The sequence below is a fragment of the Littorina saxatilis genome, linkage group LG7 (genome assembly GCF_037325665.1).
Source record: "Littorina saxatilis isolate snail1 linkage group LG7, US_GU_Lsax_2.0, whole genome shotgun sequence".
Classification (NCBI taxonomy): Eukaryota; Metazoa; Mollusca; class Gastropoda; order Littorinimorpha; family Littorinidae; genus Littorina; species Littorina saxatilis.
In genome coordinates, this window is record NC_090251.1 from 20,250,904 (window position 1) to 20,271,214 (window position 20,311).

Sequence of the window (20,311 nt, forward strand, 5' to 3'; positions counted from 1 at the left end):
AACAAAGACAAACAAAGAAGAGAAACAAACAAAAATCAAAGCCAAAACACATATCATCACATCTCTGTACAACCTAGCGTACTACCTAACCAACTCTTCATATGGGGACCATAATTCTACAAATTTGGTAATGTTACCAGATTTGAAACTGGAATATTTTTCTATTTCAAATCTGTATTTCAAATTTCTTAGAAATATTTCTAACAGTGGCCTTGTCTCTTGTAACTTACTCTTATAAATATAAAACTTTGCAAACAAAATGATAAAATCCAAAACCACATCTACCTTAACATTGTTCATACACCCAAACAAATTAAATTCTTCTGTAAAAAGAACATTTGCGCGGTAAATACCACTTCTGTTTAACAGTTCTTCCAAGTCAGTCCAAAATTTCCGACTAAGCGGGCAGTACCAAAATATATGTGAAATTGTTTCATTTTCAATTTTACAAAAGGCACAAAGGGGACTGTCAAGAATCTTTTGAACAAATAGCCGGCAAGCAACACCAAGAATGCGGTGAAGCAATCTGGTCTGGAACCATCTTAACTGTGTGTCCTTAGTTGTTTTGAAACACTTATCAAAAATCTGTTTCCAGTTCAGGTTGTAAAAATACATATTCCATCTGTTCATGCCTGCAGGGTTATCGTCAAATTTTGATTTCAAAAGGACTTCTTTAATTGCCTGTTTGCCTCTACAAATAATCTGCCAGGGTTTATAATCCCTAATCTGAAAACCATTCAACGAATCAATTTTTACTTTTCTCTGATATTTTCGTAAGGACTTAATCACTCCCTCATAGAATAAAAAATTAGTTTGAACAAAAGGAAAATTTAACCTAAATTCTTCAAAGGTAAAGAAATTTCCATTTAAATGTAGAAACTGATGGATAAACACTACATCATTTTCAATCCATTCCTTATTTACTATTGTACCGTGGTCTCGTATAATGTTCAAATTGTAATGTATACATTCGGAAACAAAATCATTCACATTAATTACCTCGCTTAAGGAACAGCTTTTCTTATAATGTTTCAAAACATCCTTCCAAAAACTGTTACCACATCGTTTCATTAACACATTTACATACTCGGCACCCACTTTAAATAATTCTTTCATTCCAGGTATCATATCAAAAATAAGCTTTTTTACATCAAATTCAAACATCTTTAGTCTGCGAATCCAATTTATCTTTACTGATGCCACAAAAGTGTAAATGTCAATCATATTCAGACATCCACTGCAATAAGGTCTGCAAACGACATTACGCCGAATCTTTGCAGGTTTACCATTCCACAGGAAGGAATAAAAGGCTGCATTCACTTCTCGTAAAAACTCTTCGGGTGGGTCTGGCAATACAGTTAATAAATAAACCAATTTTGAAAGGACCAAAGTTTTCAAAATTGTAATTCTACCAAATGGTGTTAACTGTCTTCTGCTCCAATCTGTTAAAATTCTTTTAATCTCTTTTAATTTTCCTTCATAATTAATTTCCAGAATGTTGCCGGTGTTAGTCGAAAATTTGACTCCCAATACTTTAAAGATCCCAGATGACGTCGATGACGTCATATCCGGCTTTTCGTGAAAGTTGAGGCGGCACTGTCACGCCCTCATTTTTCAACCAAATTGGTTGAAATTTTGGTCGGGTAATGTTCGACGAAGCCCGGACTTTGGTATTGCATTTCAGCGTGGTGGCTTAAAAATTAGTTAATGACTTTGGTCATTAAAAATCTGAAAATTGTAAAAAAATTATGTTTTTTAAAAAACGATCTAAATTTACGTTTATCTTATTTTCCATCATTTGCTGATTCCGAAAACATATAAATATGTTATATTTGGATTAAAAACAAGCTCTGAAAATTAAATATATAAAAATTATTATCAAAATTAAATTTTCCAAATCAATTTAAAAACACTTTCATCTTATTCCTTGTCGGTTCCTGATTCCAAAAACATATAGATATGATATGTTTGGATTAAAAACACGCTCAGAAAGTTAAAACGAAGAGAGGTACAGAAAAGCGTGCTATCCTTCCCAGCGCAACTACTACCCCGCTCTTCTTGTCAATTTCACTGCCTATGCCGTGAGCGGTGGACTGACGATGCTACGAGTATACGGTCTTGCTGCGTTGCATTGCGTTCAGTTTCATTCTGTGACTGAGTTCGACAGCTACTTGACTAAATGTTGTATTTTCGCCTTACGCGACTTGTTATTTCTTCGGACATCAAGGATAGGTTAAGATCTAGCAGAATATGAATGAACGACAGCCATGTGTGTGTGTGTATGTGTCCTTAAAGCTAATAACGTCGGACACTATAATTAAAGACTGAGATTGTCGATGGAACCAGACGGAGCTTGACACTCCAACACTAGCTATATAGCAACCTGTCTCAGAATCAGCATGTAGCCTACAATACTCATTATACTGTACTGTACGTTGATACGATGGCCGAATTTCGGGGACAATTTTGTGTATACAATTTTGTATTCATGATCTAGCCAGGTTTTGGAAATACTCAAAGAAGAGAATAGTCCACAATTCTATATATGAGGAAGTGAATTAAAGATTATTGTAATAAGTTAGTTTAAAACTTACAATAATATGTTGTTGTGATTTTTAAACAACACTAATGTTTGCACGTTCCATTTCTGCACAGTTTTATTAAAAACAGTCAGTACTTTAGAAAGGGACATAACTCTTGGACTCCGGATATAACATCACCCGCGCGTAAAAGTGACGTTATAACCGATGAACCGGATACAGCGTCACCGCGTATAACGTCGCTCAAAAACATCCCCCGAGGGGTGACGTAATATCCGGAGTCGACTGTAACGGTTTTGGGTGTGACGAAAAAAACAGGGCCGGAGTGCTATGCAAATCATGAGCAGTTCTTCCACACCAATAAAACAAACATGACAATACCAGCCTGTTTCTGCATATTGAGCCAGATTTTTTTGTTTTGGCAAATCGACGTACTGTCGTTGCAGTTACGGAGCAAACGATCCAAATTTCTTAGCGAATTTGCGTTCAAACGTGTTTTTCCCATAATAGGGCCTATATAAATGCACAGCTCGAAAATATGGCCAAGAACAAATCTATGGTAAGCTCACTTCGAAGAAAGAAGAATAACAACTTTCTTGTCCAATATATACGACTTGCATTTTGCCGTGTACGCTGTAAAATCTCCCTACCTTCAAAGCAGACGAAAAGCAGACATCTTCATTTTCTTCCAATGGAGAAATCGTTGTTCATAAAGTCTTGCAAGACCCAAACATACTTCTCCACGCTTTCTTTTCTTTTCATAATCAGTTGCTTCGCAAAAATAAAATGTCATTCTTTTTCTCAACTTGTCAAGTCAGTCAAAACGACCGCAGAACACAGAACTGGGAAATGACACTGATTGGAATACGAAAGATCTTCAATGACGAAAGTATAAATGACGTCATGTGGTCACACCTATCTCGAGAACTAAGCGTCGCACAGAGCCAGCGCCCTTCCATTATTTTTGACAAGAGAAAACTATAAATGAAACTGCAGGCATTCTGTTTTATTAATTTGTTGTTGTTCAAATCCGGTAATTGATGCGGGAAAAGAACTAGCTTCGCGCATGAATATTGTTATCCAGAAGGTCTTGACTAAAGGAAAAAGGCAAAAGAGCAGGATTGTGTTGGAAAAGTTGGTGTTTTTAATGAAAACGTCGTGGTCAAGGAATAAAAAGCTTACACACCTCGTCCTGAATATATTGCAATTTGATTGAAAAATGAGAGTGTGACAGTGCTGCCTCAACTTTTACAAAAAGCCGGATATGACGTCATCAAAGACATTTATCAAAAAAAGAGAAAAAAACGTCTGGGTATATCATACCCAGGACCGCCCTGATATGGCCCTTCGTGGTCGGCTGGGCGTTAAGCAAACAAACAATCATACCCAGGAACTCTCATGTAAAATTTCATAAAGATCGGTCGCGTAGTTTACTGTGAATCGCTCTACACACACACACACATACACCATGACCCTCGTCTCGATTCTCCCTGTATGTTAAAACATTTAGTCAAAACTTGACTAAATGTAAAAAGGGGATTTTATTGCATTTTATCAAATGTCAGCTGGCTGGTATAGTAGTTGTAAGGTATGTCAACAGGCGTAGCCCCCCAGGCCTCCTCACCAGGGCTTCGCCCCTGGACCCCGGTCATAATTTGGACTCCCCCACCCCCTCTCCTGTGACCCCTTGATCCGCTCCTGCTGTAATGTAAATGCATGCATTACTCAACAAATGTTTGTGTTTCCAGGCATGATGTGATTCCTATCGTGATGGGAGCTGCCCCAGAGGACTACAGGAGGGCTGCCCCACCCCATTCCTTCATTCACGTGGACGACTTTGAGTCACCCAAAGAGCTGGCAGCCTACCTGCACAAGCTGGACGCAGACGACGCTTTGTACAACGAGTATTTTGCATGGAAGGGGCTTTGGGACAACATCAACACGTTTTTCTGGTGCAGGATGTGTTCCCTGGCCAATGATGTGGAACAGCGGGGCCACTCCTCGTACGAAGACGTGGAGAAATGGTGGCGAGGGCCGGGGGTTTGTATCGGCCAGGACAACTGGAGAAAAGCTGCCCCCACCAGAACGCTCATAGGTGACTTGCCCATTCAGGTCCGCCCAAACCCACCCTAGCTTGACTGCACCACTGCACTGCAGTCGCTGGACTGACACTTATTGTGTGATATTTCATCCAACCTGTGCCTTTTACTTTGCAACTGATGTGTGTGTGTGTGTGTGTGTGTGTGTGTGTGTGTGCGCGCGCGCGTGTTTGAAGCTCAAGATTCTGAATGTGCATTTTGTGTGCTACTCCTACTGTTTGAGGAAGAGTGCAACATTCTTGGAAAGCTAGCAGATCTCACCCGAACATAGAGAATCATGCACCCCTTGTTCCGTGAATGCACAAAAGCTTCGAAAGATGGAAATCTTGTTTAAGAAAAAAAAAGGATTTATAGAGAATTTCCATCAAATGTCAGCTGGCTGGAATATTAGTTGTAAGGTTTGTTAACAGGCCGGCCCAGGCTTTATAAGCTTACTGCCATAAAGTTCAATATTACTCTGGGTCTGTACTGCTACAGCGTTGCTTCTTTGTTGCTGTAGTCCTGGCTACTTTGTTTTATGCACCTTTACTATTTTCTCCTCATGATGTACTAATCCCCCCCTTCAGCTGTTTCATTGCTCTCCTATCAGTTTGTTTATTTGCCTGTTAACTATGATAAATGGGATCAAATAACGAAAGGGAAGTAAGCGCTCTATATGCATACAACATGTGTAATGGAGTAAGCGAGAGTTATACGGAACCAATCTCCTGGCACCTGAGAGAATAACATTTTTGCTTGTGTCCATTCATCATTCATTCATGAAGATCCAGTTATGTGCAAAACACACATGCATACTAACACACACACACACAAGCCGACTGCATTCACACAGAGTAACATCGCAGATTTCTCTTCATTTGTGATATTCTGGTAACCATGCTTCTGTCCATGAATGTAGATACTTGGTTAAATGATGAATAGAAAATGAGGTATGTGTTGTTTATGGAGATGGAACCATGCTTAAAGAAGTGGTGTTGGAACGTGTTGGAACCATGCTTAAAGTGGTGTTCAGAATTCAGACATAATCTTTACCTAAACCACTAACAAGTCATTTCATTGGTATAATACATAAACTGTTGCTGGTCAAATAGTTATGTAAATTAAGAATGCACCCATTCTCAGTAATAAGGTGCAATTACAAGGTCAAAACTGAAGAACAATGGACTAGCAGAGATCATACAGAGGGTTTTTCACAAGCTCTGTTCTTCCTGTACAGCATTCTATGCGGGGTTCCTCTTGACTTCCACATTCCTTTCATATTTTAAAGAACTCAACTTTCATAATGTATTTGTTTGCCTATCAAACAGTTACGCATATATCGGTAACGTATGTACAATCCTGCATTTTGATCGATGGTACAGAGTAGTCTGGCGACTATGAAAACACGCAATATGTTTTCCTTCATAATTTTTTTTGATTGAGAATTAGTATTTCACTTGTAGTAACTGTAAAATTATTAAAAATTAGTACATTGTATTTCACTTGTAGTAACTGTAAAATTAACAGCACAGAGATGTTTCTGGTATGTAATGAAAGAAGACTGTTTTCTCTTCCTACACAATCAAATAAAATAACTGTATCTCATCTTCCGTATTTTCAGTTTGACAATGACCGCATGAGACATCAGGGCTAAAAAATGTGTGTCACACTAAGTGAAGTAAAGACAAGCTGCGCATAAATATTTTTTGATTGATTGCGCCCGCAGGCGAATGCTGACATCAACTTTTGAGACATATGTCTGTTATCATTGGCTAATAGTCAGCATATTAGAAGTAACGGTTTTATTACCGTCTATTTCAACAAAAAGAAATGTTGAAGCGACCCCACAAATTGGACAGAACAGCCGCTATGGGAACTGGATCGCTCCTATCCGACGTAAATTGAGTGGTTGCAATTTCACTTGATTCTTCAGAACTATTGACAATGACATTTTCAAGTGAGCACGTCGGCACTGTGGTGCCGCCCCGTTCTGTAAAGTACCAACCGACAAAACTGGCTTTTCAGTATTTTTAGATAAAGAGTGTATTATCTGACAGTATTTGAAGTGTCATTCTTTAGAATACATCACAGTGATATTGTTAATTCAGATTTTTACTTTGTCTTCTGTATTTTTAGCGTAATAAACAACAAGTCGCGTAAGGCGAAATTACTACATTTAGTCAAGCTGTGGAACTCACAGAATGAAACTGAACGTAGTCCGCCGCGAGTGCAAAAGGCAGTGAAAGTGACGAGCCTGTTTGGCGCGGCAGCGGTTGCGCTGTGCTTCATAGCACGCTTTACTGTACCTCTCTTCGTTTTAACTTTCTGAGCGTGTTTTTAATCCAAACATATCATATCTATATGTTTTTGGAATCAGGAACCGACAAGGAATAAGATGAAATAGTTTTTAAATCGATTTCGGAAATTTAATTTTGATCATAATTTTTATATTTTTAATTTTCAGAGATTGTTTTTAATCCAAATATAACATATGTATATGTTTTTGGAATCAGAAAATGACGAAGAATAAGATGAAATTGTTTTTAGATCGTCTAATAAAAAAATAATTTTAATTACAAGTTTCCGATTTTTAATGACCAAACTCACTCATTAGTTTTTAAGCCACCAAACTGAAATGCAATACCAAACCCCGGCCTTCGTCGAAGATTGCTTTGCCAAAATTTCAATCAATTTAATTGAAAAATGAGGGTGTGACAGTGCTGCCTCAACTTTTACAAAAAGCCGGATATGACGTCATCAAAGGTATTTATCGAAAAAAGGAAACAAACGTCCGGGGATATCATACCCAGGAACTCTCATGTAAAATTTCATAAAGATTGGCCCAGTAATTTAGTCTGAATCGCTCTACACACACACACACACATACACCACACCCTCGTCTCGATTCCCCCCCTACGTTAAAACATTTAGTCAAAACTTGACTAAATGTAAAAAAGGTCCCTGCCTGAACATTATAACATTTAGCAGGTCACCTAGAATCAGTCCTGATTGATCAAAAAGCCATGTGGTGCACTGAAATGGTAATATTGGCATAGATTGCTCAGCTAGTGTAATACTTTTTTGTAACGTATGTATCATTCAAAAGAACGGTGTATGTGTATGATGATGAACTAGCGAGACTTTTGCATGACTTATATCACCTTGCCAGACAACAGTACCTGCTATTCAGATTTGGTCGTGTGACAGACGTTTTCTTCCACACGAGATAAGTTGATCGTCTAACGAAGCTGTTAGGCATGAGTAATAGACATCAGCTCATCGAGCGTACATAATCACACTTTAAAATGACCGAACATTATTTGTGTTTTAAAAATAATCTAAGGCAACAGCAATTGCAACTCATTACTCAGAATGGTTGAACAACTCCAGCATTGAATTTGCCTGTCTGGCTTTGATTACTGATTTTTCTGACTTGTACGCCCTGTGTTGGCAATTTTTGACACACAATCCAAAAAGTTCTAACCCATTTCTTACTGGACCTAAATCAGCATCTTAACCCAATACCTCCCAGAGCCCCGCTAGATAATCTTTACGCACAAAAAAGGTACCAACGAACCAGGTGGAAGTCAGCCGCAAGGATGGACTGGTTGAAATATCAAAAATACAAAAAGGAATTTCAACCAATCTGATTTTGTTGAGAACCCACCTTTCCAGTTTCTCACGCACACCAGCCCTAGTCACTGCTCTTCCGTCCCTGCACATCCCGATATCCCTGGCCTGTTAACTGGGCAGCTCTTCCTTGCACTGTTTTAGTGTTTCCAGGAACAGGACAAGCACCAACAAAGAAACCTTACTTCCAAACCAGATTATTCAGCTACCAATCCACGGGCCGTTGCTTTTTTTCCTCCGATCAGACCTTGATTTTTTTCTGCTGTACTGCTTGCATACATTTAACCAGTTGTGGGAATTCCAGCTTTGAGGATAGCCACAAATAACCATAAAGATGAACATGCTGTAGTTTTGTGTGTAGATGTATTGTATTTGTGTGTATGGATGTTATGTATTGTTAAATTGTGTACATGTACTTACATCCCCTGTTCTCAAACCTGAGATATCAGATACATTTTGAATATGATTCAGTCATGTGATATACATGTATAAACTATATATTTGAAATAAATTGATGGGGCTTAGGCTTTATGTTTGCAAAAGCAGTTTTCTTTTCAGACTTAACTTACTGAATATCAGTAAAGAACACGTTAACCTCTCATGAAGTACTTTTTCCAAAACAATTTTCATTTGTCTTGAAAATTACCCATTTGATTTCATTTATTTCAAGACCCATCTTATGCTGACTCAACTAATCCATGGGTGTGTGTAAGGCATTGTACAAATGTGATCTTTCAAACCCTTCTCAAATGGAAAATGAACTGAGGTTGTTGACCTGTTCTGGTGTGAATCCTTTGTTTTTTTTGTGACTGGAAAACAACACTGTGAAAATAAAATACTTCATGAAAAGTATTTCATATTTATTTCATATTCATTTAACAAGAATTACAAGTTCATCATGTGTGAAAAGGGAAAAGTGCTGAGCCACTTTTGTAGATGAATGTTTTTTCCTTCCGTAGACAGAGGCGTTCAATGTTCCTGTGTACACGAAATCATGATCATGCACCACATACACATGCACACATTCATGAGCATACACAGCTAAAAATGTGCTCATTCCGTTTTCTACAACTTACAGAATAAATGAAGCAAACTTGATGCTCATCAGATATTCACACTAAGTCATGTGAAGAAGTGACAATTGCACGTTGTCAAATCTGCATCAGTGAAACAAATCAATCAATACAAAGTCCTGTTCAAATAATTCAAAAGCTTGCAAGACAATTAATACAAAAAGCCAACAATTGAACACAATGTCTGGAATCGGTATGCAACAATATTCAACAGGAACATGTTGTATCCAATATGACAAAAGATAATTTTCAGTGTGAGTTGATCTTTACCATGCTTCTTAGGTCATGTATGAGCCGTAGTCTCACACAAGTATTTGTTAGTATGACTCATTACATTTGTATCACTAAAACCTAAAGTAAAGTTAAAAAGTGAAGCAACTTGCAATACATTTATTAACTTGGTTTAATAAATAAGCTTTAACAATAGTTTATGTATCGATTGAACACTGGATTTTCCTTCTTTGATCCATGTGACGTCAGAGGCCGACAAAAAAATCATATTTAGGCGGCCAGCTGAGACTACAAAATAGTGCATGTTTGTGTGCGTTCAATCATAAAAACTAAAAGGAAATCTAACCAGAATCGATGGATACATAAATGTTATTTGTATTTTTGACCAAATTATGACATTTTACACAGATCTCGACAATCATTGTTTACTTCGACAGCTAGCGCGGTCTCGGAGGAACACCGACTGTCTCGATCTGTGTAAAATGTCATATTTTGGTCAAAATACAAATAACCTATAGTATCCAAAGCATGTCTGTTTGGCTTCTCATGAGTACATATTCACTTTCTTTCTTTATTTGGTGTTTTACGTCGTTTTCAACCACGAAGGTTATATCGCGACGGGGGATATGGGATAGAGCCACTTGTCCATTGTTTCTTGTTCACAAAAGCACTAATCAAAAATTTGCTCCAGGGGCTTGCAACGTAGTACAATATATTACCTTACTGGGAGAATGCAAGTTTCCAGTACAAAGGACTTTACATTTCTTACATACTGCTTGACTAAAATCTTTACAAAAATTGATTATATTCTATACAAGAAACACTTAACAAGGGTAAAAGGAGAAACAGAATCCGTTAGTCGCCTCTTACGACATGCTGGGGAGCATCGGGTAAATTCTTTCTCGTCCCAACCAATTTTCTTTCCATCCAAAAAGCGATGCTTGGATTTGACCCACGTAGCACTAAAGAATTAATTCATGCATCGACCGACTTCAAGCAATCGAAGTCATCACTTTGCATAACTTATGGTCCTAGTATTTTGTGGGCCTTCTATATTTCTTACTTGTAAATAGGCCCTCACGGCTAACAGAGACTAGTTGAGCGTATATCAATGCGTTTTGCCAGTAGGTTGATCGATGAATTTTCAGTGTTCATTGAGGATTAATAACCAGTAATCTGACCAATCACAGAATCTGGTATATTCTAAACCCATCTTGATTGAAGTACAATAATAGTTAAAAAACAAAGGATTACTGTACTCACCAATACAAAGACGACACAAGACGATTACGAATTTTCGCTTCTGGAAGCTTCATCAGGAAAAGAACACAAAAGACAACAAAAAGCAGACGCAACACGGAACGAACAGGGTTTGAAAGAAAATGGAGGGGAAACACGCAAAAAGGGGAAGGAACTCTAGGAACACTTTGTTGTTTAGAGTACAATAATAGTTAAAGACAGATGAATATTCTTCATGCTTGCCAAGAACTGATTAGTTATGTTATGTTATATGAAGTCTTATATCGCGCGCGTATCTCCAGACTCGGACTCAAGGCGCAGGGATCTATTTATGCCGTGTGAGATGGAATTTTTTACACAATACATCACGCATTCACATCGACCAGCAGATCGCAGCCATTTCGGCGCATATCCTACTTTTCACGGCCTATTATTCGAAGTCACACGGGTATTTTGGTGGACATTTTTTTATCTATGCCTACACAATTTTGTCAGGAAAGACCCTTTTTGTCAATCGTGGGATCTTTAACGTGCACACCCCAATGTAGTGTACACGAAGGGACCTCGGTTTTTTGTCTCATCCGAAAGACTAGCACTTGAACCCACCACCTAGGTTAGGAAAGGGGGGAGAAAATTGCTAACGCCCTGACCCAGGGTCGAACTCGCAACCTCTCGCTTCCGAGCGCAAGTGCGTTACCACTCGGCCACCCACCCTTAGTTGCGCCTTGTTGTTTGGATTCTGTGTACCTTTATTTCAAAACTTTAAAAAACCCACCAGAATGTCCTAATTAAGGACCCTTTTTCTTATGTGTAATTAAGGGAAAACAGCGAAAGCACAATAGTATTTACACTCTTCAAAAAAAGTTAAGGATCGGTTGAAAAAACAGATCTAATTATAAAAAATTGCCAAAAAATTAAACATTGACATAATAATTAACAGATTAATGTGTTTGAATTAACAAATGAACAATGAGTCTTGACCTAGAATTTTGTTTGGCAGGCAGAGTTATTTCCCTTTGTGGAACTTCTCAAAAGCTTCTACATTTTGGAAGAAAAAGGGTGTTTTTTATAGCCCCATGAAATTTGCGGAACGCATGCCAGGGCAAAAGGTTGTGATGCACGTGCTACAACAGGGTCCTGGCTATGAACATCGCTCACCAGCTTGTGTTTAAAGGTTGACACGCTGACACAATTATGCACAGTAGCAACATGCCCCCACGAAGAAAACTGAGCGATTTGGATAGAGGAAGGGCAATAGGATGGCTACAAGACGGTGTTGCTGCCAGGCAAGTGGCCCAGAGGCTTGCAGTGGCTCCCTCTGTCATCATCAGACTAAAACAGAGAGTCCAAGCAACTGGAAGAGTGCAGGAGCGACAACGTTCTGGTCGGCCCAGAGTCACCACACAAAGAGAGGATCGCTTCATTCAGAGGCAGGCCATGCAACAAAGATTGGCTACGGCAAACAACATTAGGCAACGCCTACAAGTTACCACCAACACTGTTGTTGGTGGTCAGACGATCCGAAACCGCTCACACAACTTTGGCTTGCGTGCAAGGCGTCCAGTCCGAGGAACAACCCTGACTGCTAATCACCGAGCCTGGTGCACTCAACATGTGAGGTGGCAACGTCAGCAGTGGGCTCAGGTGTTGTTTACAGATGAGTCCCGCTTTTGCTTGGAACCTGCTGATGTTCGCATCCGAGTGTGGAGGCGTCGCGGAGAGCGCTTCGCAGAAGGCGCTGTTCTGGAACGACAGCGTTTTGGCGGAGGCTCTATGATGGTCTATGAGGCTCTATGATCAGCACACGTCTAAGGACACCTCTGTACCATGTAGTGGGCAACTTGACCGGTGTCTGCTACCAGAATGAGATCCTGCAACCCCTGGTCGTTCCAGTCCTCCAAGCGATCGGCCCTTGTGCGATTCTTCAGGATGACAACGCACCTCCCCATCGCTCTGCAGCTGTAAACACCTTCATCCAGCAGGCCAGGGTCAACAGGATGCTGTGGCCAGCCAACAGCCCGGACCTGAACCCCATAGAGCACATGTGGGACGAGCTTTGTTGTCGGGTACAGCAACATCACCCTCCTCCTGCCAATCTGGGCCAACTGCTGCAATGGCTCCAGCAGGAGTGGAATGGAGTTCCCAGAGCATTCATATGCAACCTGATCCACTCCATGCACCAACGATGTGTTGAATGCCTGGCACACGCGTTATTGACACTGATTCACATTGTTGTGAATTCCATTTTCGAGGGTTGTCACGTTTTGACACACTCTAGCTAAATTGTCGCTTCCGTGTTCGATCTTTACTTTGTTCGTCATTACTGCTTGGTTGTTCAATTACATAATTTTTTTAAAAATGAAAGAATTCGGTCTTGTCTGTTTTGTGTGGCGTGCTTGTAAAAAAGTGATCCTTAACTTTTTTTGAAGAGTGTCTATATTGTATATTTTGTGTTGGATGTGTTTGTCAGCGAAAACTGTACCTGCATTGTCCATGTCCGCTATCGCAAATGACGTTTTAATACGCATAGCCCTTGCGCAAGTACCTACGGAATTCCCTGAACATTGAAAAACCACAGACCTGTATCATGGAGAAGACGAGAGATAACCGGAAACTTCGCATAACGTCAATTTGCCAGGTTTCATATAACTTCACGTAATATGCTTGCATACTAACATTCTTGTTGTTGTTCGAAAGTCTGACTTCAGCTGTGGATAGTGATTTTGCGAATGGTGCCCGTGTTAAATCTGTGGATGATAAGAAAACAAGGCATGTTTCGAAAGAAAGTTAACGACTAAATGTTTCAGACTGGCAACAATGGACGTTGCAAAGGGAAAGGAGAGTTTGCTGATTCGGTGCAAACCATTGGAATGAGGGTCTGCTAGACTGTAGCTTAGATTAAGAGTTTTGCAAGGTCAAAGAATTGGATTTTTACCCGACATACATTTCATGCACAGTAAAAAAACAAAGTTGGTACAAATTATATCGTCTGTCGACCAGTCACAAAGCAAACCTGACCAGCACTTCATCCACGGCGATGAAACAGGAAGCATGCTTTCCTTAAATGTTGTTGCAAATATAAAAGATATTGGGCAACTTCCGTGAAAATATGGCCCGATGATCGAAATAGGGCTGTGTGAGACTATTTAATCACAACTGCCAAAATCCCCCACGCGTTTATCAGAATACAGTGGAACCCCCTTTTTAAGAACCCCCAATTTAAGACTCCCTCCATTTTAAGACCCTATTTTCTTAGGCTTTCTGTTCATACCTCTGTAAATTTACCCCCATTTTAAAGACTCCCTCCTTTTTAAGACCTGATTTTCTCAGATTTTCTGAAGGTCTTAAAAGGGGGGTTCCACTGTAGCAATATTGAGTTATAACGCTTTGCCTTTTGCCACTAAATTTTGATGATTTTTTTCTAGTACGGCTTTGCCCAATCCTGGATAACATTCTACATACATTTTGTAAAGTAACATACATTGATACTTTCTATCCATTTGTCTACCAATAAAATGTATCAGTTATCACATGCAAGGCCAAACATGTCAATGACGATTCATATCCTAAATCAGTGTTTCAGAGAAAATCATATTCAACCACTCCCAAATACAAATCATTAAAAAAAAGTTAATAAGGTAACCTCCCCTTTTCTTTCCAGGGATGTCTGTATATTGGTTGAAGAAACCTAAGCACAAAATTTGAAATGAATCTGACTCAGAATAATATCTAGCAAAAAAAACCAGTATCTCATCGCCTCATGAGCTACATTTCAGGTTGGGGGGGGGGGGGGGGGGGGGGGGTGTTGGGTTGTAATTATGTGACAGAACACCAGGAATACCTTAAAAACAAACGTTTGAGCGCTCACTTACTCAAATTGAAAACAGCTGTGTTTTGAGTGGGAATTCTAGACTGTAATTCTCATTGTGACACCTTTTTGCGCCTGTCATAATTTTGGTCCTACCTTTTGCCCTCGAGTGTTCCCAGAGATACAGATTTGAAATTGAGCAGAGAGCTACAGAGTTCGTTTCGGGTGTTGAATAGATGACAACACACACAAGGAAAGTCTTAGAATTAGTGTTTAAGAGTTCTATTTTGCAAATATAAATGCTGTGTGGAAGTCTTACGGTGATAGTCTCCAATAGACAGTGAACTGTTTGTCTATGTAAAGCGAAGCGTTTGAGCCCTGTTTGGCAATTTATTTGCATGCATTTGCTAGACTATTGGATATTGGATGGAATTCCAACGGTTTTAATCTGCTTTGACAAATGGGTATCATTGACAACTAAATCAAGTATGACAGATTTAAAAATTTTTTTTTTTTACACAGACTGTTGGGTGAACATGAACGTACAGTCGAACCCACTTAAAACGAACACGCTAGTTACGAATTTTGACTTATAACGAATTAGTTTTAAGTTCCCAACTGAATACCTCTTTCTTCATGCTTAAAAAAAATGCTTAAAACGAATTCTTTATAACGAATTTACGCTTATAACGAGCACTTTTTGGATTCCCAAGCATGCATAATGTCTGTAATTTACTCACGCTTATGACGAAATCTTTAAACTCGTCCCGAGATCGACATATCATGGGAATTTGAGAAGTTTGAATACACGTGTGTCAAAGTCTTCCCTTGCGTCGACTGCTTGAACCATTGCTCAACCGATCACTGAATAAAGTTAAACTGATTACACTGTACTCACAAAACAATTTCAAATTTAGAATCAAAGTGATTGATAGCTCAGACACTGAACATGAATGACTGACTGACGTTTATTTCCTTCGCGAATACCAAAAACGAAACATCGAACGGAAGCCATTTCCAAAAAATATAGATGCCAGAGTGGTTTCCCTTGGACAAGGGAAACCACACTCTCAACGTTTGCGTTCGCCGGTTCGCGATAGTTTATCAGTCAGTCAGTGCTTTCGATTTGGATTTGAACATCATGTTGCAACAAAACAAAACAAAAACTAAATTGGCCAAGGTTTGCTACCCGTCGCCAAGGTAAGTGATTCCGGACAAATGATAGGAACACCGCGAATGTGGACAGTGTCAGTGTGTGCGCGTGTGTGTGACCAAAAACGTAACAACTGGATGAAACATCTGTGTGCTCACTCTCACTCAAACTCAACAATCATCACTCAACATGAGACACACATGAACATGTACCTGAATATGTCACTTTATTGTCTAAACGTGAAGCAGCATGAAAGTTGCGAAAGAAACAAATTGAAACACCATAAAATGTACAAGACTTAAAAAAAAAAATAAAAAAATAAAAAATCAATTTTTTTAATACGAATTTTGGTTAAGACGAACTTTTTTTCCGATCCCCAGTGATTCGTCTTAAGCGAGTTCGACTGTATGTCTTGGACTTGTGCAACTCGGGTCAACCCCTCTGCCCCCCCCCCCCCCCCAAATTTTCACTTCAGACAGGGTATTTGACGTTGCAAACAAGGGCATCTATATGTTTTCTGCCAAAGACTCAGTGGAACTACAGGAGAAAAAACAACAACAGGCAAATGTGTGTAAACCACTTATTGGGCACAACAGATTTCCTTTCTATACTGAGTCTGTGTGTGTGCGTGAGTGAAACTGACTTCTTTAGTGCAAAGAACAAAATGGAAGCATTATTATAGTCTTGGTCCTAAGCACACACACACTTATGTAACCAAATGCATCAATCTGAAGTAAGAAAAAACAACACATCTCACACATCTGTACACTTTTGAGTCACACACACACACCCAGTTATGACATTTGGACTTTCCATCCCCCCTTTTTATATTTAGTCAAGTTTTGACTAAATATTTTAACATCGAGGGGGAATCGAAACGAGGGTCGTGGTGTATGTGCGTGTGTCTGTGTGTGTGTCTGTGTGTGTGTGTGTGTGTGTGTAGAGCGATTCAGACTAAACTACTGGACCGATCTTTATGAAATTTGACATGAGAGTTCCTGGGTATGAAATCCCCGAACGTTTTTTTCATTTTTTTGATAAATGTCTTTGATGACGTCATATCCGGCTTTTCGTGAAAGTTGAGGCGGCACTGTCACGCCCTCATTTTTCAACCAAATTGGTTGAAATTTTGGTCAAGTAATCTTCGACGAAGCCCGGACTTCGGTATTGCATTTCAGCTTGGTGGCTTAAAAATTAATTAATGACTTTGGTCATTAAAAATCGGAAAATTGTAAAAAAAAATAAAAATTTATAAAACGATCCAAATTTACGTTTATCTTATTCTCCATCATTTGCTGATTCCAAAAACATATAAATATGTTATATTCGGATTAAAAACAAGCTCTGAAAATTAAATATATAAAAATTATTATCAAATTTTTTTTTTCGAAATCAATTTAAAAACACTTTCATCTTATTCCTTGTTGGTTCCTGATTCCAAAAACATATAGATATGATATGTTTGGATTAAAAACACGCTCAGAAAGTTAAAACGAAGAGAGGTACAGAAAAGCGTGCTATCCTTCTCAGCGCAACGAATACCGACGCTCTTCTTGTCAATTCCACGGGCACTGCCTTTGCCACGGGCGGTGGAGTGACGATGCTACGAGTATACGGTCTTGCTGCGTTGCGTTGCGTTCAGTTTCATTCTGTGAGTTCGACAGCTACTTGACTAAATATTGTATTTTCGCCTTACGCGACTTGTTCTTCTTCTTCTTCGTTCATGGGCTTTGACTCACACGTTCACTCATGTTTTTAGCACGATAGGATTTTTTTACCTGTATGACCGTTTTCCCCCCCCCCCCCCCCCCCCCCCATTCAGGCAGCATACCCCGATTTCCAGGTCCAAGTCAACGTTTGTCACAACAGTTGGAGGAGGGTGGGGGGGTTGGAAAGAATGAAGGGGGGGGGGGGGGGGTGTAGTTGTGTGAACTTTGAAGCGTGCTGTACAAGTCCAAGTTCATGTTCAGGAGGTAAATCCCCGACATGCAGTAAGCCAGTTATGGCGGACATTTTTTTCTATTGTTGACGCGGACTGACTCTTTGGACCCCAAAGACCACATTATGTAGTGGAAGTCTACTATAGTATTGTAGAAGGTCTATATAAGTACTACTGACCTAAATTTCATCCACACTGACAGCTTTACACTTTGGACATTACTGTTACAGTTTAAGAAATAAGTCGCGTAAGGCGAAATTACTACATTTAGTCAAGCTGTGGAACTCACAGAATGAAACTGAACGCACTGCATTTTTTCACAATGACCGTAGTCCGCCGCTTGTGCATAACGGAGTGAAACTGACGAGCCTGTTCAGCGCGGTACCAGGTTTCGCACGCTTTTCTGTACCTCTCTTCGTTTGAACTTTCTGAGCGTGCTTTTAATCCAAACATATCACATGTATATGTTTTTGGAATCAGGAACCCACAAGGAATAAGATTAAATTGTTTTTAAATCGATTTCGGAAATTTTATTTTAATAATAATTTTTATATTTTTAATTTTCAGAGCTTGTTTTTAATCCGAATATAACATATTTATATGTTTTTGGAATCAGAAAATGATGAAGAATAAGATGAACGTAAATTTGGATCGTTTTAAAAACAATTTTTTTTTTAAATTTTCTGATTTTTAATGACCAAAGTCATTAATTAATTTTTAAGCCACCAAGCTGAAATGCAATACCGAAGTCCGGCCTTCGTCGAAGATTGCTTTGTCAAAGTTTCAATCAATTTGATTGAAAAATGAGGGTGTGACAGTGCCGCCTCAACTTTTACAAAAAGCCGGATATGACGTCATCAAAGGTATTTATCGAAAAAAAGAAAAAAACGTCCGGGGATATCATTCCCAGGAACTCTCATGTCAAATTTCATAAAGATCGGTCCAGTAGTTTGGTCTGAATTGCTCTACACACACACACGCACAGACAGACAGACAGACAGACAGACACACACACATACACCACGACCCTCGTCTCGATTCCCCCTCTACGTTAAAACATTTAGTCAAAACTTGACTAAATGTAAAAAGAGATGCAAAACATTCAGCTAAATTGTCGGTCTGAAACTAAAAGATCAACACTGAAAACTTGGGATCAGTTATCATCGAGACTAGCAAGGCTCGGTTAGCCGAAACCCTAAGACCAACACTGGTCGTGCTGGTCTCCATGAAGCATGCAAACATTGGACCGATTTTCTTTAATTTTGAGAATATTTTCAGAGCGAACATAACACAGGCATGGGAATTGTCCGCCAAACGGCGGATTTCCGCCGAAATTTTTGTTTGTTCTGCCGGAAAAGCAAAAGTGTCCGCCGAAAAAATAAAGGGGGGAGGCACACAAAAAAAGCACCGGTTACTTTTGCCTTAGCGCAAAAGCCCGCGAAAACTTGTTCACGCACTGCCACCGCCCGCCTCAGTTACTTGAACTTTGAGTGAAACAGCTCGCTGTTGATTCGCGGGTACGCTATAGGATTCGCGGGCACGCGACAGCATTGAACGCAGTGTACCAGTGAAAATGTCGATCGCGCGTGTTGTAAAACATGGTCAAAGATTCGATGACACTGGATGAGCGAACAAATGGAAATGGGAGTGGGTGTCGGCTGTTGTGAAAGTGAATAGAGACAAACAGTGCGTCGGCACCCGATTGAGAAAAATTGATGTCCATGGTGCATCGTCTGCAATACCTACTAACTGTTACTGACCATCTCCGCAGGAAAAAGCACATTGAAACGTGCTCTTCTCTGAAGGACAATCAACGTTTGCCAGGTGGGGTTTTTTCTGCTCAAGTAAGGCACAGTGCTCCTAAATTGATTGATTTTCCTTCGATTTTATACGGCAGAAGAAGAACAGATTTTGGCTCAAGTCAAGCGAAGAACACCGCTCTAGATCTGAACTTTGTGCATCTGTTTCAGTTTTTCTCCATTCGAATGTCACTGTGCTGATCGCATTCGTAATCTTCGAACTATATTTACCAAATCAAATTTAAGCAAGGGTTGGAGCTGGGCTGGTACCCAAACCGCTAACCCACAAATCGAAGAAAAATCTATGCGTTGAGCCTTTTTTTTTTATACAGCAGTCCCTGCAATGTACGGCCCCCGGCGTGAGCGGACACCTGACATGTACGGACACATTTGCTCGGCACGGAGTGTTTTCCTTCTATATTTGCCCCCCCTTAAACGGACACCTGCAAAACGTGGACGCGGACACTAATTTACGGTCCCAACAGTAGTTCATACCTGCAATGTACGGACAGCCGAATTTTTTTGCAACAAAATCGATCGTAATCTCGGCTTGCTGCGATCGAAAAATCGGAAACAGAAGTGATTTGCATCAGCTGAGGTGTTGTTTTTTTTCCATTCCCGCGTGATCGAGAATACGCGACGAGACTTCCGGTACACTTGAAAAAGAAAGCTCACTTCGAAAAAGGCGAACGAGAAGGAAACTTGTGTTCAAACATTTTGTGACTACTGCAGCATGGCAAGCCCGAATCCCGGTAAAAGGAAGGTTCTCACACTAGAACAAAGAGTGTCCGTTTTGAAGCAAATGGACAGTGGTGTATCGT

At 39.7% G+C, this 20,311-nt stretch overlaps 1 protein-coding gene across 2 annotated transcripts in view; it reads left to right on the top strand.

The window, feature by feature from the left end:
• Positions 1–20,311, top strand: part of LOC138970871 (glycoprotein 3-alpha-L-fucosyltransferase A-like) — a 111,055-nt gene that overhangs the window by 51,622 nt on the left and 39,122 nt on the right. The window contains exon 3 of one of the 2 annotated variants that reach the window (XR_011457090.1): positions 4,289–6,779. Coding sequence is in view for 1 of the 2 variants with exons in the window: in XM_070343438.1 (XP_070199539.1) it covers positions 4,289–4,673 (385 nt within the window). In the remaining variant the exon portion in view is untranslated. Of the gene's footprint in view, positions 1–4,288; positions 9,101–20,311 lie in introns of those variants that run through there. The other variant, XM_070343438.1, reaches the window with a different exon arrangement.